This window comes from Oratosquilla oratoria, chromosome 17 (genome assembly GCF_046742065.1).
Source record: "Oratosquilla oratoria isolate Oo_2021 chromosome 17, ASM4674206v1, whole genome shotgun sequence".
Taxonomy (NCBI): Eukaryota; Metazoa; Arthropoda; class Malacostraca; order Stomatopoda; family Squillidae; genus Oratosquilla; species Oratosquilla oratoria.
The window spans coordinates 10,868,811-10,887,844 of record NC_134793.1 but is presented as its reverse complement, the minus strand read 5'-3'; the positions used below and the strand labels follow the sequence as shown (position 1 = coordinate 10,887,844).

Sequence of the window (19,034 nt, the reverse complement as noted above, 5' to 3'; positions counted from 1 at the left end):
TTTATAGAGATCTTGGGACTGATCCAGAGCATGAGTGGGGTAGTACTTTGGGAAGGCGGTAAAGGGTGTTGATGAGGTTTGAAAACGGGCAATAGGGAGATAGTTCTCTCAGACATCTGTCTTGCAGGACCACCACTTGGAAGTACTTATCATTGGTTCCTTTCTTGATGTATGTATCCTAAAATGGAATTGGATTAATCATATTAATTTTTTTTTTTTCTTTCATTTCCTGTGCATCTATATTTCCCTCTATGCTGGTCTTCTTTCTGTAATACAGTATGGAAGGTAACATGTATTACAGTGGTCTCATTAAGCCACTTTTAGATAATTAGTAAGCCAGTTTCTCAGGTGTTGTCTTGAAGACATTCCATGGTAGAAAAAATTGGATTTATTGTGATTTAATTAGATGGTTTTCTGCAAATTCATTTTAAACAAAACTAGTTTTCTGCTATTTCTGTTTATGTATGCTTTTTTAGGGACTGTCCATGAAAACAGTTAAGGATGGATATACTGTGCTTGCACTTACCTCTTCAGGTAGTTCTTTTATAGTTTCCTGTTCAATCATTCAATCCATTGCCTAAGAACTCTCTTGCAGGAGACCCACAGCCCTCAGGAAACTGGATTCAGCCCATAAGCCAATCAATGAAAAGATTTTGTGTTGCTGCGTGGAAGGAGCAAGTGTAGCACAGTATGGTATGAGGTGCTCTGTGTCTTTTGTGTAGTACTGGTTTAGTGCAGGGTAATGACCCAAATGTGGGCATGCCAGTGCCATTGCTGCTGGTCTTGGGAACTATTTCTTTATTGAGTTCATTTGCGGCAAACTTAGGTAAATCATAGGCTTTGGCAATCTACTGCATGCTTTTTGAGCTGAGTGTGTCTTCGTTTTTGTATGGATGTATTGTGATAGGTCTTGTGCATTTAGGGCATGGGTTTATTTCAGTGTTACTGGGTAGTAAATGTGGAAGGCCAGGCATCAGTGTCCAGTTCTTAGTAGGAAAAATTAAAAGTGTAGGATTGATGGAAGTTGATGAAAGTGTGAGTAAAAGGTAGGGCCTTTCTGGAGATGCAAAAGGGCCAGTACCAGCACTTGTAATGCTCCATATATATGTAAATGACATGATGACAAGTACAACAAGCCATATTAGCATGTTTGCAGATATGCAAAGATCATGAAAAGAGTAAGAGATGAAGAGGACTGTAGATCACTGTAAAAGGTCTAGACAGTATATGTCTGGAGCCAAGGATGGAAAACAAATTTTAATGATAGATGACAAATGACAAATAGGTCAAAAAGAGATCATTATTGTATCATTCAGTGGGAGGAGAAGTAGTTACAAAGGCAAAAGAGGAAAAGTTCTGGGAGTAGTGATGAGAGATTGCCTCTCATTTAACAAATATATCAGAGAGATTTTGGACAAGATATATAGATTGTTGAAGAGTACAAAGATAGTTTCACTGCAGAGATGAAGATAAAAAAATAATGATAGAATGACCAATATACCATAGATTTGATTTTGCATCACTGGTATGGTCCTCACACAAAGTATATAAATAATATTAATTAATTAAGAGAATTCTGTACAAAGATCAGTGACCAAAATGGTTTCCCAGCCTTGTAGATGAACCATATGAGAGGCTAAAAAAAAAACAGACCTGCCATCACGTAAGGAATGAAGAAAGAGAAGCAGCTTTATTACAGTGTTCAGATCACTGAAGGGGATGGACAAAATTGACAGAGTATCTCTTGGTTTGGGATGAAAGGGCATCATGAAATCATGGAAGCAAATTGAAAAAGAATGCAAGTCTAAAGGATGTGTGGAAATAGTTTTCTTTACTGATGTTTACATTCCTGGAATAGTCTAGATGATATAGCCTAAGCTAGAATCATACTTAAATTTAAAACTAGGTATGATAGTTGGAAAATAAGAGACAGGACCCCATAATATAGCTTCTTTCCTGTATACTATAATTAGATAAATGCAATTAGTGTGAATGTGGAATGAGGACCAACTGAGGAGAAGGTTCTTCTGGCAGGTCTTCAGGCAGTTACAGATATATATACTGTAGATGATGCATGACAGATCTTGGATGAAAATATGAATATGCATTTGAATAAAGTTAGAAGCACAAGGAAGGAAATTCCATCATTGAATTCTTTCCCAGTTAATAATCTATAGCACAAAACATCCTTGTTATCAATAGCACAAAACACCTTTATTGAGCCAAACCATGAGAAAAACAGATTATGATCAGTCAAGAGAAGAATGTAATGGAATGGGAGATAGGATTTTACTAAAGAGAGAGAGAGAGTAATGGCTGTATTCTTGAATGTTGTATGATGTTAGAGTCAAAAACTCTTTGGCAATTATTGGTCATGCTCCTTCCTATGTATATGGCCATTAGTCATCATTGAGTGGTTTCTCAGGTTCTGAAAATTCGTTCAAGAATATGGCCTTAAGAGACATCGTAGGAATAAGATATACACTTCTCTGTCTTGTTGTAGATTTGTCTAAATAGAAAGATGTTTCAGAACGACTCTTAAGGATGAGATGCATGTGATAGTTCACTTGTATTTGGTATAGATAGAGGCATTATTTTTTTTCCTGTTAGATTCCTTCAAAGGAGCAGAAATCTGTAAGAAATCCTATACACGGATTTTTTAAACAAAGTTAAAAGTGCAATTTTTGATAAGTCATGGTATTTTGTAAATTAAGAATTATGGTACTCTGGGATAATCAGCAAAGCATGACAGAGTATTTGTGTGAAAGTGTGGGATTGTGTTTCTGATGAGTTGTATGTGCCATATAATGTGTATCAGTATTTTATCTTATTTTTACCCCCCACCCACAAAATGTATCAGGTGTATTTTTGTAAGGTGTCTCATGGACATGCATGAGAGTGGATTAATGTGATTTCATACACCTTACATGTACTGTTATTAAAGACTTGTCAAAAGCTCTTATTTCATCTAGGTAGCTGACACTGGAGATGCCTCAGTCTTTAAAGAGTGTCTATAAGTTGGTGAAAATTATAATAGAGAGGAAGTGGGATTTTTTCCATATTAACAATATCAGTTGTGCCAAACAACTAAATCCTTTTGTTTTATACAGTAAAATCCTCATTTGGATAACCATAATGACTTCATAGATCTAAAACAAGAAACATATCTTTAACTGCTTGCCATATTATTATGAAGGATAAATATGAATTCATGAAGATTAAGTATTTTAGATTATATATGAACAGGTAATGAAAGAAAGGTCAATGTTTTGCTGCTCATTAAATTAATGAAAAAAGAATATAATTTGTTGCTGTTTATGATACAACAGGAATAGTTGTAAAAAAAACAAAAAGCACACAGTGGCAACCAAACATGTAGTGTGTTATATAGGTCAGTACATTTTACCCTCACTAAATATCTTGCTTATCCAAAAACTACCATAGTCAAGCACTGCAAAGTAATTCCCAAGAATACCTGGCTTGATTTTATCCCCATACAGATCTTAAAGTTTAATCAACATTAACCACAAATACCTCCACCAACCACCTATATATTCAAACCAAAGCTACCTACACCTTCCACACTTAATCCACATTACCACAACCAAATGAGCAGCCCTCCCCCATTCCTTGCCAACCTGCTTAAGCTGAAAATAAAGCAGATTGTATCACAAATTAGGCAGCCACCTTCTCATGGAGTCCAACCCAAGAATGCTGTGCTAATCTAAAGAATTATTGTACTGTGATGCTGAAGTATGGGGTTATATTCACGGATAAATTTCATTTAGAAGTTTCATGCAGTAGAAGTGCTAAAACATCACACAGTGTAACAAACATGTAGTAAATCTAATGATGATAACTATCTTTACAAGACAGTGTAAGATTATAGTTTATCATATCAAAGATACTATTCATTTATTGCTGCACAGGAATAATAATTGTTGCCTCAAGTATCAGTCACTAGAAACCCGTAGCTTCACAGTGGCTGGCAACAGTCCTCAGGTCCTCCCACAGATCTCTCTGGGAAAACTTCTGTATGTGTTGCATTAGCATGGGACTATCATGTCACTGGTTGATAGTGGGGAAAGGAGAGGGAGATGTTGTCAGCTGTCAGCTATCATATGTGAAATGTGTGGTAAATGCAGTCAAAATTGTTAGAATGAGACCTTGGGCCTGGTTTAGAGACTGAATGTCACCTTCTTGGGGCTGCATCTCCAGATGGAGGTGAGGATGTTGATGGTTTTGTAGATGGGCATCAGGGAGATGATTCCATCTGATGTTTGTTCAGCAGGACCACCGCTTTCAAATACCCGTCATTGGTCCCATTAGCTTGGCCTTCGAGCCAAAATTCCATAAATCAATCAATCATTGGTCCCATTACATAGGAATCGGGTAATAAGGTAGCGATTTTCTGGACACCATGTGAAGGCAGCTTGAGTCGAACTAAGTACACAAAGAGAACCCTTTGTAAGAAGAAAGCCTACTTTGAATCACTGTCCTGCTCTGCAGCCTTTAGGATAAGGCTATTCAGCATAACTGGTGACTTGTGTTTCCTTTTGGAGTTTTCAGTAAATGTAATTTTGCAATGAAGTATTTTGGAAAGTGCAATCTTGAAAGTAGTAATTTAGATATTCCGTTGATATTACCCATTCATGATGTATCAGCAGTATTTATATGCATTGTGATTACTTCAGCATTAAGCACAGAATGTAGGTATGTACATTAATGCCAATAAAGATTTATATCCAAACCTTGTAGTTTCTTTCTAGTTTGTAAAGTTGCTGCTATCCCTTCCTAGCATGTACAAACATGACTTAGACATAGTGCACTAAATGCATTATATTTGTACATGTGTTACATATGTAAGATTTATCTTTGTGTTTAGAATTTACAAAGATGTATGTCAACACCTGAAATAGTCTATAACAGTATTTTCCAACTTTATTACACTTGTGAAACCTTTCTCATAATAGTGATGTTTCAAGGAACTCTTACATATGAAAATATTTTACAGTCTTAATTGGCATATATCCCTTTCATAACTATTTTTTGATAACCAGTTTAGGTAAAAACAAGTTTATTGAGAATTTTAGAAAAAAAAATCAACATATTCTCTCTGATGATTACTTCAAACATATAATTACCAGATCTCATTCTCTTTACCACTATCTCTTAAGGTGTCCCTGTCAAGTTTTCTGGGAAACCCTGGTTGGGAAATGCTGGTCTAGAAAATGATATAGGGCAAGGTGAAACCATAAATAAATTTAGAGCTAAGTATGGAATATAAAAAAAGGGACACTGAGTACAGCTACTCTTCCTGTAGCCTACACTGCAATTAATTAAATATATGTATGAATATATTTGTATGTACACATATTAATGAATACTGTGCATATAAGATTATTTGGACATGGACTTCAAAGGTAGATATAATAGATGGGGAAAAATAGATAGGATACCACAAGCATAACTCTTTTCCTGTATACTACAATTAGGTAAACACTGGCAGATAAACACACACACACATTATATGTAATTAAAACCCATGTAACACCCTGTCCATCTTAATACCTCATAGATGAAGGGACACATATATAACATATGAATAGGTATGCAGGTGCACACAAAGAATTATGAATGTGTATGTAAATGTAAAATAATGAACTTTTTCTTCCATGCACACTGCTCATTTGAAGACTACTGAATGCTTAGTACCTACAGTTGCTTTGGAAATGAGCATTTTCTGGAATGCAAAGAATGCCAAAATCTGAAGTATTCTCTTTTTAACTAACAAATATTTCTCTTCAAAGTACAGTATGTCATTTACCAAGGCTAATAAGGGTGTATCCATGTATGATATTATTCATGTATCACCAGCATTTTTATAAACCTAGGAATGAACATGCTGGTAAGCTACATGTAACACCCTTGTCCAAGATCCTGTTGGCCACTCTGCATGAAGCCATGTTGGCACCACCCATGCAGTCGTTACCTCACAAATGTAGTTGCCGTTCTCCTGCAAGAGAGACCCAAGGTTGTGGCCAACAGGTATGCAGCAGTTCAAACACATTTGCATACAATTGTCCAAATGCATTTACAAACATATTGCAAACATGTTTGATAGCATGTGTGGATGCACCCTAACAGTCCCAGATCTGAAGATTATTTCTTTCTTTTGTGTGATGTATCTGTTGATAAACTAAAGCATACTGTTTGTGAATGCTTCTGAACCTGTGCTTGTGAGTTTTAAAGCCCTAACAGAGAATAGCTTGCTTCATCACCAGGGTTACGACATGTGCCTCGACATCTTTAACCTTCATGCAGAGGTCAGTACCCAATCATTCTGTATTTATATTTATATTCTGCAATCAGTACTCACACCATCTATTTACATTTTTATTTCCCATTTTCTACATCCTCCCTCTACACCAAAAATGTATGTAGTTGTAATAATTCTCGTTCAGTTCACAGTAATGCTATGTCTGGTAAATGTTATATTTTTGTATTTAGCACAACATTCAGGTTGTAGCTTTGTCTAGCATTTTTCAGTTTTATATATCTTAACAAAGTTTTACATCTTGTGCTCAGTAATTATGTTGTAAAATCATAGTTTCTGGAAGTGCCAATTAATTTACTCTAGGTATGCAGTACACAGTACACACAGAAATATTCTTTCACCTATGGAAAATGATAGAACAAAGTGAATATATATTCTTGGAATATTTTAAATGTAAAGAAGTGAATGGAGAGGAGTGGGGAACAAATGAAAGTGAAGATCCTTAGAGTAATATTTTGTTAAATATTGCAATGGAGAGCAGTCCCAACAGGTTAAATATTTGACAAGATTAAGAGGAGATAACACACCTACGATATTGCACTGACTGTTTATTAAAGATATTTAATGTTATCAACTCTTTAAAGTAGATATAATCAAAAGAAAAAGTTATCATATAGTGTTTGAATTCCATTTGGTAAATGAAAGCAGAGAAAAGAAATGAATCTACAACTAAATACAATATTAGGAAAAATAATTTCATATTTTAGATTTTTTGAAGAAGGATATTGGAAGGAATTCACAGACTTGGGAGAAACAGAGAAGAAATTGGAAATATAAACCTGTATAACACAGGTGTGAAATATGTGCCAAAGAATATGGAAGAAAAAATACTAGCTCAATAACTAAGTGTGAGGTAGCTAAATAATGAGAGATGTGGTTTGGGCAAAAGGGAGAAAGAGATAAAATGAAAGGATACAAAAGAACTAGAAATAGGTAATATCAATCAATATAAAAGCAAACCTGAATTAATATATATATATATATATATATATATATATATATATATATATATATATATATATATATATATATATATATATATATATATATATATATATATATATATTTGCAGGCTTTCACATCACCATGAAACGAATTGTGCAATATAACCACAGGAGAAGAGAAACTTGTAGACACTAAGTACTTTCATATATTACATCTTCAGAGAAAGTAAGGCAGATACAAGGGTGTTCAAATTCAAAAGTAGGGAAAGAACATGGGTACAGGGGGACAGCAGGGGGGAAGAGGAGACTGCACAGAAGATGGGAAGGGGGCACGGGGAGATAAGGTCATGACCCCCTCCCCATCTTCTGTGCAGTCTCCCTTTCCCCCCTGGTGTTCCCCTATGCCAGTGTTCTTTCCCTACTTTTGTATTTGAACACCCTTGTATCTGCCTTACTTTGTCTGAAGATGCCATATACAAAAGTACTTATGGTCTACAAGTTTCTCTTCTCCTGTGGTTACATTGCACACACACACAGAGCAATGACAAAGTTGGCACCAGCTCTTTCCAAATTAACATAAGAACAAAGATTATCCAAATTGGAATTACCAACACTGGAGAAAAGAAGAGAAAGAGGAGATCTACTATCTATAGAATCATAAAAGGAATGGAAATCCTTGATAGGAATGACTTACTAAAATGGGACAATGGAAAAACAAGAGGACACGAAAAGAAACTCAAAAAGGATAATTATAGAAGAGATCTAAAAAAAATAGCTTCCCACACAGAGTGCTGGATACCTGGAATAATTTAGATAAAGAAATAGTGTGTGCAAACACTATTCAAGATTTTAAGAAAAAACTTGATGCTGAAAGATACAAAGATGGTTCACCAGGAGCACTTTCTTCCCATATAATACAACTAGGTAAATACACATCGTCGGATTGACGGCAAAGATTGGAACTCCAGAAAAAACACAATTTTCGTGGATATCAACAACAAGGAAGTACCTGTGTTGTATGAGTAAGGAAGGGTAAAGCTCATGGTGTAGTGGTCAGGTAAAAAAAAGGAGAAGGGGAGGTATTATTGAAGAAAATGGAAGGAAATGAGGAAGAGGATGAACATGCCTCAAACGGCAGAAGGGGTGTAAACAATAAAAGATGTGCAGATGACACAGCTGATGTAGAACAAGTAAGTAAAGGAATTAAGAGTAGAAATATAGATAAGAGAAGCTCAATAGAAAGTGGAGATAAATATTTCTATGGATTTAATGAGGGAGATGACAACCTCCCCCGATTAGCAAGTCTAGAGGAAAAACTAACAAAAATGAACGAATAATGAGAGGTTAGGTTTAGCCAACTCGCACTAATCGGAAGAATCAAAGAAGGAGAATCAAAACCTAACTAAAGAAATAGAAGAAATAAAAAGACAGTTGAGAGAAGTAAAGGATGAGAATGAGGAATTAAAGATGAATGATAGAGAAAAAAAAAGAGTCCATAACAAAAGAGGTAAGTGGTTGGAAAAAAAAGTACAAGAGAACAACAAACTTTAATTTAGAGATATAGTGAAACAACAGATGAAGGAACCCACTAAGGACACAGTTATTAAAGTGATGAGAGAGAAGGAGAATATAGTAAGAGACTTAGCAGATAAAAAGAAATGTATAATTATATTAGGAATGGAAGAGAAGCATAATCCAAATAGAACTACAAGAGTAAGGGATGGGAAGGAAAAAGTAAACAAGGTATTGGAATATTTCAAGAAGGTGAACAAGAAATTGAAGAAATATTAGACTAGGGAAATACAGTATAGACAAGACCAGGCCAATTAAAGTTCAATTCGGGTCACAAACGACAGCAGAAAATATCTTAGCAAAAACAGGGAAACTAGCAAAAAGTTATCAGTATAAATAGGTATGGATAAAAAGAGAGATGAATAAAGAGGAAAGAGAGGAAGACAAAACAAAAAGAATCGAAGCTAAGGGAAAAAAAACGAGAACAGAACAGAGTCAGACAAAGAAATTCTATTGGAGAGTAGTGGATATGAAAGTAAGGAAATGGTTCATAGTAGAGAAAAACAGAAGGGAAACAGGATGGAGGTAACAGAAACTTAAAAGTGTCTTTCACAAATATAGATGGCTTAATAACAGGCTTGAATGAATTGAATTATTACCTGAAGGAAAAAGAACCTGACATAATGGGAATTGTAGAGACAAAATTGAAACGTCCATTACCACCCAACAGTGTAAGACATGGTGCATATAATTGTTGGATCATAACCAGAGAAGTAAAACAAGGTGGTGGAGTTAAGTTCCTGACTAAGAAGAATATAAATGTGAGGAATATTACATATGGAAAGAATAGAGTGGAGATGATTATGATGGAAATAGAGGACAGGGACAAGAAGAGCAGTAAGTTTGTGGTAAATCATGTGCCTCTTAAAACGGCTTCGTGGGAAGAGAGAGAACACAAAAATATGTTAGAAGACACAAGGATAACACTAAATAAGATAATGGAAGATGGAGGAAGAACAGTTACAATGGATGACTTTAATTGTAAAGAAATCTGCTGGGAAGAGATGACAATGAAAGGTGGAGACGACCTTTGGGGGAAATGTACTACTTGATATGATTATAGAACATACAATGACTCAATGGATACAAGAGAATACTAGGTATAGAAAGGAGGAAGAACCATCGAGACTGGACCTAATAATCACATCAGAACCTGAAATAGTGGACAAGATTGAATATAAGACACCACTAAGTAAAAGTGACCACATATTAGTAGAACTGGAACTAAATAAAGAAAAATACATGGGAAAAAGCGTACAACATTGAAAGGGAAGATTGATGTATGGAAAAACAAATTTTGATAAAATAATTTTTTTTTTTTTTTTTTTTCCTCCAAAAAGCAGACTGGGAAAGGATACACAAGGAGGAAACAACAGTAGAAGAGAAATGGAAAAGTTTGACAAAAAATTATGAGGAAGGAGTGGAAAAGTATGTTCCAAGACAAAAACAAGAAAAAGGATATGTAAAATGTTGGTACAACAAAAGGTATAGCGAGTTAAAGGACAAAAGGGATAACGCTTGGATAGAATGGAAGACAAAAGACCCGAAAAATGGAAATATATATACTGTTTATAGAAATCGATATGTACAAGTGCGCAGAGAAGAAAAAAGAAAATACGAAAAGGATATAAAAAATGTAAAGATCAACCGAAACTATTTTATAGATTTGTAAACAACAAACTGAAAAACAAACAAGAATTAGGTAAACTACGACAAGGAGGTGGAAGGAGTGAATATGAGGGGGCGTCCTAGGATGAGATGGATGGATGGGATAAAAGGGACATTACAAAAGAGAGGAATGTCTGTTGAGGAAGGACGGGAGAGGACAGAAGATGGGGCTGAGTGGAGAAGGGTTGTGTATGGATGATGCTGTAATGTATGAGGGGGAGTGGGTGGGGGATGGGGTGTGAGGAAGTATGTATGAGAAATAAATTGACGCAGCCCGAAGGGATTTCTCCCCCGTCTTCTCCTTTTCTGCGTGAGGGGATGGAGAGGGGGGGGGGTCGCCGAATTAATGAAGCGGCCTTCCTGTGGATGTGCTGTGTCTTGCGACACTGTTTCTGACCCAGGGCAGTGGGGAGGATGCAGGGATGACCCGTCATCCAGGAGGTGCCGAGATGAGAGGAAGGGAGGAGGGTGGAGGGGAGTGGAATATGTAGGGGATGGAATGGGTGGGAGTGGTTTCTATGCATTTTTCTTTTTGGCTACCCCCCGTGTAAGGGGGAAAAAGCCTTTGGTATATGTATGTATATATGTACGACAAGGAGGAATTGAATATACAGAGGAAATAGAAATGACAGAAATTATAAACGCATTTTAAATCAGTGTTTACGAGGGAGAACATACAACTTAGAGATGTCGATTGGGAGGAGAAAGTCCCCTCTATGAAAGAGATAGAAGTAACAAGGAAAGAAATAATGAATCATTTGAGTAATCTCGATGTTAGAAAATCGCATGGTCCAGATGAAATGGCAAACTGGATTTTGAGAGAATGCAGGAACGAACTAACAGACAAAATACACAGTCTAATAAGCAGTTAAAGAAAGAAAAGTTCCAGAAGATTGGAAAAGAGCAAATATAGTACCAATACATAAAGGGGGAAACAAAGAAGACCCTACTAACTATAGACCAGTCTCTCTTACATGTACGGTAGCTAAAATTTGTGAATGATCAAAATTGGAAAAAAGTACTAAATCCAAGGCAATTTGGATTTAGACAAGGAAGATCATGTTTCACCTTGGTCTTTGGATCACGTGTTGGACTCGTGATCGACAGCCATTTCCCTCCCGGAAGAGAGCTCGTATGACCGATCTATGGGTAATGCTATGACCTTACACGCACACACACACCCAACTCCCCGCTCACGAGAGTTGGAGTAACGACTCGAAGCGCAGCGATACTGAAATAATTTCAGCCCTGGGCAGGATTCGAACCAGGTACCGCCGGTACCGCCATACTGACAGCCTGGGACTCTACCAACCGCGCCACCGAGTCGTGTCACAAACTTGATGTGTTTCTATTCAAGACTAGTAGATGTAATACAAGAAAGAGATAGATGGGCTGATTGTGCATTTCTAGACCTGAAAAAAAGCTTTTGATAAGGTGCCACATAAGAAGTTGCTAAAGAAATTAGAAACTGCAGGAGGAATACAGGACAAACTACTGAAGTGGATGGAAGACTTCTTGCATGAAAGAAAAATGAAAGTGGTGATAAGAGACAAACATTCTAATTGGGATGAAGTGATTAGTGGAGTTCCACAAGGAACAGTTTTGGCCCCAATGATATTTGCTATATACATATTAATGATATGGATAAAGGAATTGAAAGTTATATGAGCTTCTTTGCAGACGATGCAAAACTGTTGAAAAAGGGGAACACTGAAGAAGATTGTGAGTCGCTGCAGAGTGATCTCAATAAAGTATGGGAATGGAGTAGGAAGTGGGAGATGGAATTCAATATTAAGAAGTATACTATAACGGAATTTGGAAGAAGCAAAAAAAAAAAAAAAATAGTTGGATCATATGAATTGAGAGAGGAAGAAATTAAAAAAATGGAAGATGAGAAGGACCTGGGAGTCATTATTATGAATAATATGTACCCTGAGAAACATATAAACAAAAATATCTGGAGAAACTTATAATTTAATAAGAACAATCAAAGTGGCATTTACATAACTCGACGAAGAAATGGTGAAGAAAATACTAGTCACTTTGATAAGACCAAAATTGGAGTATGCAACGACGACGTTGTCACCAAGTACAAAAAAATGTATAACAAAACTTGAAAGAATACAAAGAGCATTTACGAAATTGGCACCAACGCTCTCAGAACTATCATATGAGGAGAGATTGGCAAAACTTGAGCTACAGACATTGGAGCAAAGAAGAGAGAGAGGAGACTTGATAACTATTTATAGAATCATGAAAGGCATGGAAATTATTGATAGAGAGGATCTAATAAAATGGGATGGTAGAGATACAAGACGACACGGAAAGAAAATAAAAAAAAGACAATTATAGAAAAGACCCGAAAAAGAACAGCTTTCCCCATAGGATAATAGACGTTTGGAACAAGTTAGATGAAAATGTGGTGTGTGCAAAAACGATACACGAATTTAAAAACAGTCTAGATAAAACGAGATATGAAGACGGGACACCACGAGCATAGCTCCCCTTCCCTTAAAATACAACTAGATAAATACAGCTAGGTAAATACACACACATCACATGGACCGGATGGAATTGCAAATTGGATATTGAAAGAGTGTATAGATGAACTAACGGACAAATTATACAAGATAATAGATTTCTCACTCAAAGAGGGAAAGGTACCGTAAGATTGGAAAAATGCAAACATCATACCAATATATATAGGAGGAAATAAAGAAAATCCTACAAACTTCAGACCGGTATCCCTTACAAGCACAGTAGCAAAAATATGTAAAAAGGTTATCAAGAACAAATGGATCAAACATTTGGAAAAGAATAAAATACTAAACCATAAACAATTTGGCTTTAGAAGTGGAAGATCGTGTACCATAAACTTAATATGTTTCTACTCAAGATTAATAGAAATAATACAAGAAAGAGATGGCTGGGCAGGTTGCGCCTTCTTGGACTTGCAGAAGGCTTTTGACAAAGTACTACATAAAAAGCTAATGAGAAAACAATAAATAATAGGAATACAAGGTAAGCTACTGGAATGGATGAATGATTTCTTGAGTGGGAGAAAAATGAGAGTGGTACTTAGAGACAAGAACTTGAACTGGGAAGATATGATAAGTGGCGTCCCACAGGGCTCTGTATTGGCTCCTTTAATGTTTGCCATATATATAAATGATATGGATGAAGGAGTGAAATGTTACATGAACTTCTTTGCTGATGATGCCAAACTACTTAAGAGAGTAAGCACAGAAGAAGACTGCAGATCGCTACAAGAAGACCTAGACAAAATATGGAAATGGAGTCAGAAATGTGAAGTGAACTTGAACATTAAGAAATGTAGTATAATGGAATTTGGAAAAAGCAAAAATAGAATATTGGGTCAATATAAAATTGGTACCAAGGGAGTTAAAAAAGTCGACTCAGAAAGGGACCTAGGAGTAATTATCTCAAATGACTTGACACCTGATAAACATGTCAACAAACTAGTTGGAGAGACTTTTATCTTATGATCAATGAAAGTGGCCTGCGACTACATGGATGAATAAATGGTAAAGAAAATATTAATTACACTGGTAAGACCTAAATTGGAGTATGATGTGACACTATGGGCACCTAGTACAAAAAAAAAAGCATAACGAAATTAGAATTCAAAGAGCAGCGACAAAAATGGCACCTACCCTCTCAAATATACGAACAAACATACGAACAAAGATTGGATAAATTACATCTATCAATAATGGAACAGAGAAGAGAAAGAGGTGATTTGCTAACTATTTACAGAATTATGAAAGGGATGGAAGTTCTTGATAGAGATGACTTATTAAAATGGGACAGAAGAAAAACAAGAGGACACGAGAAGAAGCTAAAGAAGGACAGTAACAGAAGAGATTTGAAAAAGAACAGTTTCCCACACAGAGTGACTGATGTCTGGAACAAACTAAACGGGGAAACAGTGAGTACCAAAACTATACAAGATTTTAAGAACAAACTGGACGCGGAGAGATGCAAAAGCGGGTCACTACGAGCATAGCTCTCGTCCCGTAAAATACAACTAGGTAAATACGTGCTCACACACTTGACAGCGTAGTGGTAGCGTTCGCGGCCGCCACTACGATGGTCCGGGTTTATATCCCGCCCAGGGCTGAAACAATTTCAGTATCGCTGCGCTGTGAGTCGTTATTCCAACTCCCGTGGGCGGGGAGTTGGGGCTGTGTGTGCGTGTAAGGTCACAGCATTACCCACAGATCGGTCATATATGAGCTCTGGGCTCTCTTCCAGGAGAGAAATAGCTGTCGATCACGAGTCCAACACGTGATCCAAGGCCATAGTAAATCACACACAGACACACACATTATATATATATGTATATATATATATATATATATATATATATATATATATATATGTATATATGTGTATGTGTGTGTAGGTAAATACTGTATATTTCATATGGCAAAGCTAGGAATATACAGTAATTGTGGAGAACCTCGTTTGTGGACAAGAAAATGTTCAGCAAATGATCACAATAACAGTTCTAAGTCTACAAGGACTGACATACGAGGGCAGATTAAAGAAGAGTGAGGCAACAACAACTAGAGCTAAGAGGAGAAAAAGGAGATAAGATCAGTCTGTGTAACTCCGTCATGTGGAATGAGTTTGTGAATAAAGAAGACTATTTAAAGATATCACAGTTACAAAAGAACCAAAAATGAAATATATAAGGAAACGTAATTTTCCAAACAGGAAAATAAGTATGGAATGAATTGCCATCAGAAGCTGTGGATACTCAAAAATCATAAAGTATTCTGATTAGAGATACGACGAATATGGACAAAAACGCGGCAAACAAGATATGAGAAGTAAGACTCACAAGGGTATGGAAAGAGGAACAATCGGCTTTCTGTACAAGTGTATCAACCTATGGAGGAGCCTAAAAGAGGAAATCCAATCTAATCTTATTTTTACAAGGAAGTCTCTCGGTGTAACTGATAGGCGAGCGAGGGTTAATGTTCAAAGCAAGCACACCAAGTTCATTTTTGGTACCTTGGAGTTCCTTAAGCTACTTCTTAGTGTCAGGAACCAAAACGAGAACTAGTTCATGCCCAATGGGGTACATAGTTAAACCCGGTGGGCGTCCCTTGGGATGGGACACCACCGGACGAAGCTGCCCACGGGGTAACAAATGAACCTTGGGGAATGTAAACATACCCTGAATGTCAACCTTCGCATTCCTGTCAGAAATGTTTTGAGAGGAACAATGACACCACAACCATGGAGACTTAAATATATCAGTAAAGCTTATATGATTGTATCCTGAATGGCACCCTCCCAATATATATATATATATATCATACTATATAACTACAATTTTTAAGCATTCTTAAACGCTTCTTTCCTCTTTCAACTCTGTACAGCTGGAAGACAGCTGCGCGCGGATCAAACAGCTGGAGCAAGACCTGGCGCATGCGCAGCAGCTACACCACCAGACCTTCACGCAGGTAAGGTGTCGTGTCGTAGACGGAAAGTGTACTACTGTATGTCTTTCGTGTACTACTATTAGTATTATAATCATTATTAATATGATTATTTTATCCCTATCATTATTATTATGTTATTATTATTAGTAGTAGTAGTAGTAGTATTATCATTATTATTAGTAGTAGTATTATAACTGTTTTGTTATCATCATTATAGCCCGACCTATGAATAATAATGAAAATACAATTATACATTTCTTTGTCAAATATTTAGATTATTTCTATAAAAAGTAACTGCTTTCTAAGTGTCTTATTATTTATTGTATATTTTTTAATTTATATTTTTGCAACAACGACCCTGGGACAGGATTGAGTATCCGCTAAAGTGCATTCACGCTGTAGTGCGTTGGTTTCCATTTTGTACTAGGTGGACTGGCACTTGATTTGTACTTCCGAACACGAAGGGCAAAGGTGGTAATTTCATTCTCAGTCAAACTTTGCCTGTAGTATGATCATGGGGGGCGTTTCTCTCTCTCTCTCTCTCTCTCTCTCTCTCTCTCTCTCTCTCTCTCTCTCTCTCTCTGGACTGTTCCCCTGCTTTCCTGGAAACATTGGTGGAGTAAAGGCTTTGGTGTCATCTTTTTCCAGGGATATTCAGAAACTGAATCCCATGTAGAGCATGAGAAAGCAGCTATTTTTTTCTATCGGGTGACGTTAGATTTGTTATAAAATTTGACCTTGAAAATATATATTGACAACGCTAATAACAATTAATGATAATGATAAAACAATAATAATAATAATAATATAATGATATAATAATATGACAATAATAGTTGTAACAACAACAACAATATTATGAGTAGGACAACAGCAGCAACAACAACAACGTCCTGATGACTTGCTGACTCATCCAGTTCCTCTTATGCAGTTGATAACCAGTGGAGAGCGGATGGACAGCCTCCGTCAGGAAAACATCTCTCTTGGAACTCGCGTCGACCAGCTCTCCGCCGAGAACCACAGGCTGCGCGCTCACGCCAAGGACGGGCACGTCGCCATTGGGGTACGTCATGACGTCATAACGTTTTGTTTACATTGCGATCTGCATAACGCGTAATCATATATATTTCGTGTGTTTTTGGGTGATGTGTGTATAATGTAATGGATGTGTGTATAATGTGGACGCCATTGTTGCCACACTAGAGATGTGTAATTTATGTATGTATGGTGTATGGTGACATAAGATAGCTTTGTGTATATGCATCGCGACATGACGTCACACTATATGGATGTGTGATACTTATGACGTCACACAGGAGATATAGGATGTCATTGTCCTACAGACAGAAAAATATAATTCATATATTCTTAAATCTACTTTTTCTAGATTTTAACGGGTTAAGTGTGAGGAACGAATACATTATATTGTATTTTTCATTTTCCAGTCTGCCGAGTCGTCATGGCAGCAGCGGCTGGACGAGGCGACGACCCAGCACAAGAAGGACAAGGAGATGATGACGTCAGAGCTCGAGTACGAGAGACAGATGAGCGCTACCATGCGCACTCAGGTGAGGAGGAGGAGGAGGAGGAAGAGAGTGGAGGAGGAGGAAGGAGGAGACGAGGAGGAAGAGGAGAGAAGAATGAGGAAGTAAAGAGGAGGAAGGGAAAGACGAGGGGGAGGAAGAAACAGGGAGGAGCAGGGAAAGAGAAATGTAGAAAGGAGGAGGAGGAGGAGGAGGAGGGGGTGGGGCCAGTTATTTCAAGGGCCCCATTATTGCAGGGCCCCACTATTACAGGGGCCCCCGGCAAAGATCATGTTGGCACGCTTGACATATTTTGTTCTGGCTGCCGCAGGTGGAGGGCTTGGTGGAGGAGCTGGCTGCCAAGGAGGAGGAGTCGAGGAAGCACCAGCAGGCCCTGAGGACGACGCAGCGTAAACTCGAACTCACTCAGCAGCAGGTTAGTTCTCCTTTTTCGTTTATTTTATTCGATTTTGGATGATTATGTAATGTTGGTTTTGTTTCATAATGACATGCCCTCGAAACCGCTTACTAATATATATTTTTTTCTTCTACGACTGAACCGCTCAATGGCGGCTCATGTGGCGTCATGTCGTCATTGTTGTTCTCTCCCCCACCCCTCCCGGACGCATGTGACGTCATGTCGCGAGGACTCCGCACATGTGTGACGTCATGTCGAACGGACTCCGGGTATGTATGTCGTCATGTCGCGTGGACTCCGGACATGTGTGACATCATGTCGCGTGGACTCCGGATGTCTATGTCGTCATGCCGCACGGATATGTATGACGTCATGTCGCACGGACTCCGAATATGTGTGACGTCATGTCGCGTGGACTCCGGACATGTGTGACGTCATGTCGCACGGACTCCGGACATGTGTGACGTCATGTCGCGTCTCCTCCTGCAGATAAATCTTGTGGAATCGCGCGCGCAAGCGAGCGAGACGGAGACTCGTGCGTTGACGGAGAGTTTGGCCAGCCAGAAACGAACAGCTGCCCGAGAGCTGGCCAAGAAGGAGCAGCAGCTGCATGAGGCCCTCAGCAGCTCCAAACAGGTAGGGAGGAGGCATGAGGAGGCCAAATGGCCCGGAGGATGGAGTGTCCTGTTGAAAAGCCTGTCTGTTGTTTTGTGTTTACATGTACAAATATGTGGTCCCTCATATATACACACACATGCATGCGAGCACATACCTATACATGCATATATATACTGTACACTGTCTCATACGGCGGATTCTTTTTTATAAATAAAAATACCATGCATTGCATACACACACACACACACACACACACATATATATATATATATATATATATATATATATATATATATATATATATATATATATATATATATATATATATGTATGTATGTATGGTGGGAAGTAACCTGCTCAACTACACACATGGAGAGGAACAGACAAAGTTGACGACACGGTGGACGGAATTGACCCACCAGCTCATGACACACGTTGGCCCCAACCCGCACAGGCGAGCATTGAGGCCCAAGTGACAAG

The 19,034-nt window shown here is 37.7% G+C and overlaps 1 protein-coding gene across 12 annotated transcripts in view; it reads left to right on the top strand.

The window, feature by feature from the left end:
• The window catches only part of LOC143034397 (uncharacterized), a 109,867-nt gene that overhangs the window by 54,308 nt on the left and 36,525 nt on the right, over positions 1 to 19,034 (top strand). For 10 of the 12 annotated variants that reach the window (XM_076200397.1, XM_076200386.1, XM_076200395.1 and 7 more), the window contains 7 exons: positions 6,285 to 6,326; positions 15,933 to 16,016; positions 16,927 to 17,058; positions 17,441 to 17,563; positions 17,850 to 17,954; positions 18,426 to 18,572; positions 19,009 to 19,034. The exon at positions 19,009 to 19,034 is cut by the window's right edge and continues 94 nt beyond it. In XM_076200397.1, the coding sequence (XP_076056512.1) occupies positions 6,285 to 6,326; positions 15,933 to 16,016; positions 16,927 to 17,058; positions 17,441 to 17,563; positions 17,850 to 17,954; positions 18,426 to 18,572; positions 19,009 to 19,034 (659 nt within the window). The remainder of the gene's footprint in view (positions 1 to 6,284; positions 6,327 to 15,932; positions 16,017 to 16,926; positions 17,059 to 17,440; positions 17,564 to 17,849; positions 17,955 to 18,425; positions 18,573 to 19,008) is intronic. The other 2 variants (XM_076200394.1, XM_076200389.1) reach the window with 2 other exon arrangements.